At 35.0% G+C, this 10,705-nt stretch overlaps 1 protein-coding gene across 1 annotated transcript; it reads left to right on the plus strand.

Annotated features, from left to right (window-relative positions):
* Positions 1-9,751: 9,751 nt before the first annotated feature.
* LOC108372142 (uncharacterized) lies at positions 9,752-10,705 on the plus strand. The gene has a single exon (XM_017627793.1). The coding sequence runs from the start codon at positions 9,752-9,754 to the stop codon at positions 10,703-10,705; it is 954 nt and encodes a 317-aa protein (XP_017483282.1).

A 10,705-nucleotide genomic window follows, 5' to 3' on the forward strand; every position in this document is an offset into this window, starting at 1 on the left:
GGTTGGATAGTCGACATGCGTCTTCTGTATACTGTTTATTCTGTGGTAAAAGGTACAGATGCATACGTACTAGTAAGCGAACACATTCAATATTACCCTACAAAATNCGACATGCGTCTTCTGTATACTGTTTATTCTGTGGTAAAAGGTACAGATGCATACGTACTAGTAAGCGAACACATTCAATATTACCCTACAAAATGTTGGACTAGGTTAAATACTAGTACAGGACCACGCTACCTTGTAACCAACACCATCTAAACATTTGGAGAAAATGTGGTTACATTAACATTGCGATGTCATTGGACCTGGCCACCTTTGGTACACCGTTGCCTAGACAACTACTCATTTTGGACTATGGACTAAAGATTTTGTGTAAACCGAATATCTGATCATATTTAAAGGTGCTTTTTAAATTAAATTGTAAAATCTACTATTTAAAATGCATTTTCTTAAAATTCGCTTTAATAATATTCACATTCGGCAACCGAATCAAATTGCCGATGTGCCACGAAGAGGTGGTGCTCAACACATATGTATGTACATCAGGTTTTTTCGTTTGAAATGATCCAGGTCAGCATAACAAGTTACTAGTATGCAACCTGGTCCTTTTGCACACACTTTAAAACTACGTCCCAGTAGGGCACCTGGTCGTCAAATTTTGGCAGGGTACCTACCATACACGTATGTATGTATGTATGTATGTCTATACAAAAGCACATATTTATCCAGGCCGTAGAAATTGTAGAATAAATTTAAACAAAATTTCAGGTTGTTGACGTGTGTAAATATATATGTACTCGTACATATGTATTTGAACAACTGATGAAATTTCATAATCCAGCAAGTAAGCGTACATCAATCGATATTAAGTTAATACTAATATGAATATTAAATGCGACATTATTGGGACAAACAACAGTAGAAAATGTCGCTTTCTAAAACTAATCCAATAAAGTAGAAATACCTACATACATACAAAGGTGTTGCTCTTTTTCTTCACACAAAAAATACTCGAACATAGTTGTGTACTTCCTTCCAAACAAATTTAGGGGGTTCACAAGGCGTGTTAAGCGTCGAGAAATTTTAAGCTTAAAATTGTTGTATGTGAAGTAATGATCAAAATGGATATGCAATGTTTTCAAATTGATAGAAAATATTAGCTTCCCTTTAAACCATTTTAACCGTTATTTTACATAAAAAAATATCAGCTTAAGGTTTTACGACGCTTGACACGCCTTGTGAACCCCCTAAATTTGTATGTAAGGAAGTGCGCAACATCGCCAAACTTGCATTTTAATACATAATATAATAATAATAATAATAGATTGTTACTTACACTACAAAAACCTCATTATTTTATTAAAATATGTATAAATATAATATGAAAAATTAAAATTGGCATGCACCGCTTTTTAAATGCTTTAGTTGAAGCGCTCATTAAGGGCTCCTTTTTAGATAGGGCTGCCAGACGTCCTGATTTTCCAGGATTTGTCCTGTTTTAGACAAATTGTCCTGGTGTCCTGGTCCACACATAAATTGTCCTGGTTTTTTAATGAAGGTCAATGCACACACCCATTTAATTTTTGGCAGATTTTTGCTAGCAAAAAATTGTTACACTGTGCGACATTTCCAAGCTCTTCTGAAAGTCTGGTTTGTATATAAAAAAAAGTAATCACACAGTTTTCCCAGGTTGTCGATTTGAGGCGTTTCTTTCAATTTGAAGTTGGTGGTCACGGAGCAGCCTATGTCCCAGGGGTGCTAAGCGATTCAAAACAAGCTGCTTTTCGACTAGGTGGAAAGCAGACAGAAAATGGGGAAAATAATTCTATGGATTTGTTAAAGGTTATCCGATGGTGCTATGCGTTTTCCAAAATTTTCCCATTTTCATGGTGAAAATTCTAAGCGAAAATTTATTTGTAATTTTTCTCAAGGATGGTAATTTTTATTCTTATTTTTAGTAATATCAATCGAAAGATCAGGTCCTTTGCATATGGATCAACAAAAAAGGTACATTTTAATTTTTTCGAGATATAAAGTATTTTAGAGCGCGCTGTGATAGCAAATTTTTACAAAACTGTCTTTAAGCAAGTTATATTATCTCTGACGTTTGTGTATCGATCGATTTGAAATTTTCACACAATAAACTCCAAAAAAATAAACAACACTTCTTAATACTGAGAGCAAACAAAAATACAGGTTTTTAAACTTGTTTATGAAAATTGAGAGGGTATTCTTTTTTCAAATGCAAAAGTTGTGTTCGTTTTTGATTTGGATGATAAGTGTCCTGGTCGACGGGTTCAGGCTTAAGACTGCCCTCCTTTAGGAACACCAAGGCAGCGCTTCTTTCTAATGACACACAATGTTAAAATGCAATGAAGTGTGAAATTAGGAAGGCAGCTCTTACTGCTGAATATGGAGCGCTCAAATAGCACTCATGGAGTGCTTCTAGTCCCGTTGGGACAATACATATGTTAGTGTTTGGCCGAGCTTATCCTCCGATTTGTGGCGTGCGCCTTGATGTTGTCACACAAAGCGGAGGGATCTACAGACCTACCGACTCCGAACGGCGATTGTATTTTTATGAGAAGCTGTTTTTCATGGCACAAATACACTCGGAGGTTTGCCATTGCCTGCCGAGGGACGACCGCTGTTAAGAAAAAACCTTTTTTCTATATTTTTTGCGATGTTGCTTTGACCAGGGCTTGAACCCAGGCGTTGGGGAGTGAAAGCGCGCACTGCTTATCACTACACCACAGCGGCCGGGCGGTTACTACGATATACCATAAGTAATATTCTAATATTTGTAATATTCTTATTTTTCGTCTAAAAATTATCGTAAATGTCAATTTTGAGTGAATAATCTTCAGTCGTTACTAAAATATTGCAGTTTTCGTATTTCTGAAAACTACCGTTATACCATCTGCCTACGCTGAAAAGAAGTACACATATTGTTATTAGTAATACATAAACTGGGAATTTTTACAACCCATCGCACATTTGCAGGGCGCTATCAATAAAAACCTAGTTTGCATAACGTCTCTTAGAATAGATCTTAATGAAAATTCAAACCGAATTGCTTAGATTGATCAGATAAACCGATTTAACCATACCCGATTAACTGACTTGGTATGCAGAGGAAAATTCCAGCATAAACTAATTAATCACCAAAATTTACCTAATCAAATTAATCGTTAATGATTAACAATTATTTGTTTTTATCGCGGTTGCGATTAACTGTTTATTTAGATTAAAATAATCCTGAATAAATGTAATCGAATTAACTAATTGATTATAAAATCAATCGATTAGTGCCAACACTGTCATAAATATGTGCATATAATAAAGTTCTTTTCCTTATAAATAAACAAGTAAGTGAAACGTTTACGGACAAGATTGAAAGCAAAGTCGTCATCGCATACGTAATTCTTAGAACTTCGTCAATTTAACTTTAATATAGGTATCCCCTTAGATCTGTTTTATACACAAACATACATACGTACCTATGTATGTACATACGTACAGAAACAGTTAACTGACGCATTCGCGCTAGGTACATATTATTTGAGCGTGAAAAAATAGACCTAACTGCGCTTTTCTTTGATTTGACGTTAAACAAAAGTCTGTCAAACTCCAGACACTTTTGTTGGCAAATATTCCGCAACCCTATTTGCTTGCTATTCTTAGTAATATCTAGTTGTTATATACATATGTACATTTTTTATTACCTTCTTCACTATTTTGTTTTTTTTTTTCAGTGCGTACTTGAAATTTCAACTTGGTATGCAACGACAGTAGCTGACGGGTGACTGAGGCAACAACACTGAAAAAAATAAATAAATGTACCGTGAGTTAGGCATGTGAATAAGACCTAAGTATGCATGTGTATTTTTAAATACCATAACACACATAAGTGTATAAAACAGACATAAGTATTACGCGAAAATATAAGTACATATTTATAGTGAAAAAAGAAAATATTTTAAAAAACCATCAAAAAGGCATGCATATAGGCACATATATAATATCACTATGAAATAAAATCTAAAACAAATTTTTATCTGGAACCCCCCGTGTTTTTTTTTGTGAGATTCATCTCCAAATTAGGAAAACTAAAAAGCAATTGTACAATGCGATCATAAGCAGAGATCATACCGAGTATGCGTTAAACGCATTGCGTTTTACAAGAATTGTTTTATTTTTAACAAGAAATGCCGATTACACAGACCAACAAAAATGGAAAAAAATTTGGTGCGGCAAGTACTAAAACTGCTTACGAATCCGTGGGTACAAAGTTTCCATCAGCTTCAGATTTTGAGAAAAACGAGGTCAAAGTGCAAAAAAAAAATCAAAACAGACTGGGTAAATACTCCATATTTTAACTGGTGTGTTGGGTAAAGTTTTTATGAATTCCTTACAGCAATGTGAAAATTTTTCCGCATTCTACTATACATTTTTGTGTACGTGAGAGTTTGTTTAAGATTCTAACGTTTTCGAAGTAATTTCTTTTTTTTTTTTTGAGGGTGTTGCGTGTTCTCTTACATATAACGCATGATCAAATCTATTTTTATAAAAAAAAAAACCGCAACGCCCTCCACAAAAAAATAAATCACACAAAATCAACGGTAATTTTTAGCGACTTGAAACTTGCACTTTATTGAACTAAAATTTAATGGGCTACAAACTGCATACCCGAAAATTTTCTAAATATTCTGATTAAAAATTTTGAAATTTGTACGACAATTTCTTGAAGTTTAATTAATTTTTAAGAAATTTGCGCAAGCTTTGAAACTTTTATTCATGCATTTTCTGTTAGAGATTGCATTATATGTTAAATGAAAATTATTAAAAATAAATAAATAAATATAATTGGTTGAGAGCAGGTGTAAGTATGTATGAGTGTAAATAAATTCATTTCTTCGGGGTCTCCATGCTGAAAATTCAGTTATTTTTCGGATGCGCCTAATTACCGGTTAAAAGTAAAAGCTAAACAAATTACGTATTTATTTATTGCTTAAAATAGCACTGTAAAGAATATTTCAAGTTTTGAAATGACACAAAAACGCCGAAACACATAAACTTAATTGTAGGTCTAGACCAGGTAATTTTTGCAAAATATTTTCATTTTAAGTTTGTATTGTGAATGAAAAAATGCGCACTTTAACAGAGGAAAAAATTTAAAAATAAAACATTTTTTGTAAATTATTTTGATTTCAGTTATACTATGATTTTAAAAAAGCAGAATGATTTGTTCATACTTCAGAGACCAAAAGCAATAACAAAATACATGTAAATGTTACTTTTGCTCTGATGCTTTGGTGGAATTGGAGCCCTGACAAAGCCAAGCAAACAGGAAAGGAGTAAAGTACCGAGCACGGAACGCATATCGGATTCAAAATATCAGAAATAAGGGCAGCTGGAAAGCCTTTTCTTTGACTAATTTGGCCGACTGAGTCATTATTACATATAATATATAAGTATTATAATCTACCTGAATAATAAGCGTATTTAATTTATGACTTAAAAACATAAATTTTTTTGTTGATTTCCATGGTTCGAGATTGGATAAAAATCCATGTTGCCTAGTGTATTGACATGCATATCAGTTAGCAATTTTACTGTTGTTTATACAAATACACAAACTTCTATACATATACATATGTTTATACCTATGTACATATGAGCATAAACGAATCTATGGTCGTATATGTCAATTTTTTGCTTTGCAATTTTCAAATGTTGACGGCTGAATTGTCCGACAGAATGTGAATATTAATTAGTATTTATAATATTTTTTTTTAGCGCACGTTTTACGCAGGTGAGTAGCACGGTAGCATCGAAAAATTTACCAACATACATACATATGTACATATTTACGTCTATACATATGTATGTATGCATATGAAAATGTCTATGCGTACAAATTGTTGATATTCATGGAAGGCACCAACACAAGGTAGGTGGGGGGCTAGAATTGGCATTTACGAGGGGTGCCGTTTGTCAATTAACAAGTGTATTGCTTTAGTACACGTACTAAGCTAAAGAGGTGCGACGCACCAATTTGCTGTCAATGGCCGCGCCATTGGTCATTTACATTTGCATTTTTTGTGCGCAAATTTTTAATGGCAATTGGAAAAATTCTAGATAAATGCATATGTTTGTACCTACAAATGTACATAAAAAAGTACATATAGATATTTTGTTAATTTGTTATGCAAAATGAGATTTATTATTAAAGGTGAAGAGAATATATTTACATACACATACATACATACATACGTGCGTGTGTAAATATGTGCATACTTATGTATAAACAAATGTTTGTTGTCTGTGTCTGACCGAATTATTTATTACCAGGAATTCCGTAAAATAAACCTAAAAACAAGGATACATGCATTTATAATATTAGTTTACTGTTTTGAGTTTTATATGCTGTGTTTATTTATTTTTACTGGGTAGAAATATTCTTTTATTTGTAGGCTTTTTATTACTTTTGTTATCTTCAAAATACATATAGTACGCTGTATACATATTTATGTCTATAATTTGTCTACACTGAGATATGTGGCGTTTAAGGTCTCACGATTTATCGTAGCTTAGTTACATAACTATGTACATATGTACACTAGGGGGGGGGGGTCCAAAAATGAGCCTAATCAGGTGAAGCGGGATGCAATAGATTCGTAAAATTCAATGTTTAATTTTTCCAAATATGCCCGGAAGAGAAGCTCGGCCAAGAGCTTAAAAAAATTAGTATTTAGTTTTAAAAATAAAAATATACGATTTTTTTAACCTGAAATCAATTTTAGTCAAGAGTTCCTGTTTTATTTTTGTTTAGCTTCACCGATTCATCATTTGAATTCGCGAATTTTATTCAATCATAAGTTTTACTGTTAGATAAATTTTAATAATCTTTTTAACAGGCTTAATTATGATTAATCTATTAGAATTTCGTTTTCTCTTTCGTAATCTCATCTACTAATCAATTATTTCTGTTAATTACCATAATTACTACACCTTAACGCCTTACTGAAAGTAATTTAAAAAAAAAAAAAAATCACCAAATAAGTGCATTCAATTAATTCAAAGTTAAGCTTATCTACATAAACAATAAATTCTAGCGCCAGATATGCTATAATACCCTGCAATTTCAATTACTACTACCATCCACCACGAATACTAAATCATTACTAAATCGTGTTTAGAGCAAAAAATCGGATCTTTTACGGACACGTGTTCACGATTTAATTTTTGTCTATACATTTTTGAAGTTTGAAAGTAATTTTAGTGTTGAGTATTTATTTAATTTATATTTAATATTTATTGCATATATAATTGCGCATGTGCATATTTATTCACTAATACTTTCACACCGAATAATGAGTAATTTCAATTGTAAATAACAGCAAAGCTGAAGAAACTTTAAATGCAATTCCAATATTGCTCATTTTGATAATATCTGTGAAAACGGCTCCAAATGCAAGAAAGAGAACTACAGACTTGCTTTGTTTTTGTTAAAAAGTTAACCAAAAGGATACTTTCCAATCCTTTTCGTCCTTGAGTGTAAAAAACTTTAATTGTTTTCAATTCTACATAATTTTGGCTTTGATACCCATATCGATAGCTTAGAGTGCAGAAGTTGCTAAGTCCATTTTTTTTAATGTTACAGGAGAGGAAAAAAACTTCTTATAGCCATATCCTTCAAGTTTTTCGTAAATCTTTGAATACAAGATTTTGTGTGTTTAAAGCAAAGCAAAACTAGAGGAGCGTATCTATAAATTTTTTTTCTAAGTAACATTAGAACAAAGGACCTATAAACAAGTAATTTTTAGCAAAAAAAACCGACTTAAAAAAAATATATACATATATATCTGTATATTTCACGATCCAATGATCGGATCTAAACCAAATTAGTATGGGACCACCTCTGAGACACTACCTTTCCGTTGCAAATTATTGAAATCGGTTGACGTGGTGCAAAGTTATGCGGTAACATACATAAAAGAAAAAAATAATAAAAAATTAAAAAAAATATTCCGACGAACTGATAACCTCCTCCTTTTTTGGAAGTCGGTTAAAAATAAATGCGGTCTTTTACTAAAAAAAAGTTCATTGCACCCAAGTGATGCTACATATGTAATGTATTTAAGGTGCACCTCAACTTTTTTTGAAATGTTAGTTAGGCTACTCTGGCCTCGTACATAGCACGATGTTTGTTGGGATTATATAGAATGCTCGTTTTATCAGTAGATATGAGGAACGCTGTGAAGTCGAATTATTTTGAAAACTCTTAAATACGGTCCGATTTGGCTAAAATTCCGGGCATCTTTTAGTCATCAAAAATAGGCTGGATCTAGCCAATAGATATATATACATATCGTCGTTTAAAGTACAAAACCGCGTATCGTCATTCTGCATGAAAATCTGGGATTTAGAATTTTTATAACATTTCTGTATTGTCATAAATGTTGTTATTTCTGTTATGAGAAAAAATATGACATTGAAAATATATGCCGAGCCTACTACGCTAGCGATTTCTTGCCAATGAAAGAAGCTTTTCGTAAATTACAAAAATTTTTTCGAAGTCTCAGTATCTCCGACCGCATGCAACAAGCCCTGCGCATTACGCAAAGATGGTGGGACACCAAAGGATTATCCATTAATCCTACTAAATCTATTCTGGTTCCGTTTACCCGGAGGAAAAAGTTATCCATGACAGAATTTACTCTGGGCGGCACTAGAATTGGGCTCTCAAATGAAGCAAAATACCTGGGGGTGTGGCTGGATAAGACACTCACCTGGAACCGTAAACAAGGCAATGAGAGCCTTATTCGCATGTATGCGACTTTATTCAACACAGTTGTGAAGCCGATAGTCACCTATGCATCCTTGGCATGGTGGACAAAAGCGACACAAAGAACTGCTAGTGCAAAACTAAGCAAACTGCACCGAATGGTGTGCATTGGTTTAACAGGGGCTATGCGGACTTGTCCTGCTGATGCACTTAGTGCTCTTGTAGGCATACCGCCCTTCCCAATTCTAATAGTGAGGGAGGCCAGTCTTTCGGCACTAAGAATCCTAAATACTTCCGAGTTAAAAACTANATAAATGTTGTTATTTCTGTTATGAGAAAAAATATGACATTGAAAATATATGCCGAGCCTACTACGCTAGCGATTTCTTGCCAATGAAAGAAGCTTTTCGTAAATTACAAAAATTTTTTCGAAGTCTCAGTATCTCCGACCGCATGCAACAAGCCCTGCGCATTACGCAAAGATGGTGGGACACCAAAGGATTATCCATTAATCCTACTAAATCTATTCTGGTTCCGTTTACCCGGAGGAAAAAGTTATCCATGACAGAATTTACTCTGGGCGGCACTAGAATTGGGCTCTCAAATGAAGCAAAATACCTGGGGGTGTGGCTGGATAAGACACTCACCTGGAACCGTAAACAAGGCAATGAGAGCCTTATTCGCATGTATGCGACTTTATTCAACACAGTTGTGAAGCCGATAGTCACCTATGCATCCTTGGCATGGTGGACAAAAGCGACACAAAGAACTGCTAGTGCAAAACTAAGCAAACTGCACCGAATGGTGTGCATTGGTTTAACAGGGGCTATGCGGACTTGTCCTGCTGATGCACTTAGTGCTCTTGTAGGCATACCGCCCTTCCCAATTCTAATAGTGAGGGAGGCCAGTCTTTCGGCACTAAGAATCCTAAATACTTCCGAGTTAAAAACTAGAAACATGACAGGTCATATGAAGGTCCTTATGAAATTCACAAATGACCCCATAATGCTTATGATGGACGCAGTAGCTTCGGTACTAGTAATTTCTAGGAATTTCAAGGTATCCATTGCGGACCGAGCATCCTGGAGCACAGGAAACCCCTACACCAAACCCGAAGGTGAAGTTTGGTACACCGACGGATCAAAACTTGAAGATGGAAAAACTGGAGCTGGTATATTTGGCCCGAATTTTAAAAGATCGATACCAATGGGCCGCTACCCCACCATTTTCCAAGCAGAGATTCATGCGATCGATATCTGTGGCAGAGAATGCCTCAGAAGAGGCACATCCTCTAAAAACATCTGCATTATGTCGGACAGTCAGGCTGCCTTGCTAGCACTGAGGTCCCACATAATAACATCCAAACTAGTGTACGACTGCCTCAACACCCTAAACGGTCTTGGAAGCAAGAACACAGTATTACTGGGCTGGGTGCCGGGGCATGAGGGCAATGAACAGGCGGGCCGCCTAGCAAAACACGGAGCTACCACACTGATCCATGGCCCGGAACCCTATTGCGGGCTCACCAAAGCCCACTTAAGGGAGGTCATAAAAAAGTGGGTCGACAAAAAATTCGATAGGCACTGGAGTGAATGCCCGGGGCAAAGACAAGCTAAGCGGTTCATCTGTCCATCACAAGAAGCTTCAAAAAAGCTCATAAATCTAGGCAGGGAGGACCTTCGAACTCTCACTTGGTACTTCACGGGACATTGTTGCCTGCGTTATCGCCTCAGTAAAATGAATCTTTCAGACACGAGCGTCTGTCGCTTCTGTGAGATGGACGAAGAAACGCCAGAACATATCCTTTTTGAATGTGTTGCTCTCGCTAGACGCAGACTCGCTGACCTAGGTGGTACAACACTTAATCCATTCGAAATATGGAACAAAAAGTCCACCGAAGTTCAATCTTAA

The sequence above is a fragment of the Rhagoletis zephyria genome, unplaced genomic scaffold (genome assembly GCF_001687245.7).
Source record: "Rhagoletis zephyria isolate East Lansing unplaced genomic scaffold, Rhagoletis_zephyria_1.1 Rzeph_scaffold_05484, whole genome shotgun sequence".
In the NCBI taxonomy this organism is placed as follows: domain Eukaryota; kingdom Metazoa; phylum Arthropoda; class Insecta; order Diptera; family Tephritidae; genus Rhagoletis; species Rhagoletis zephyria.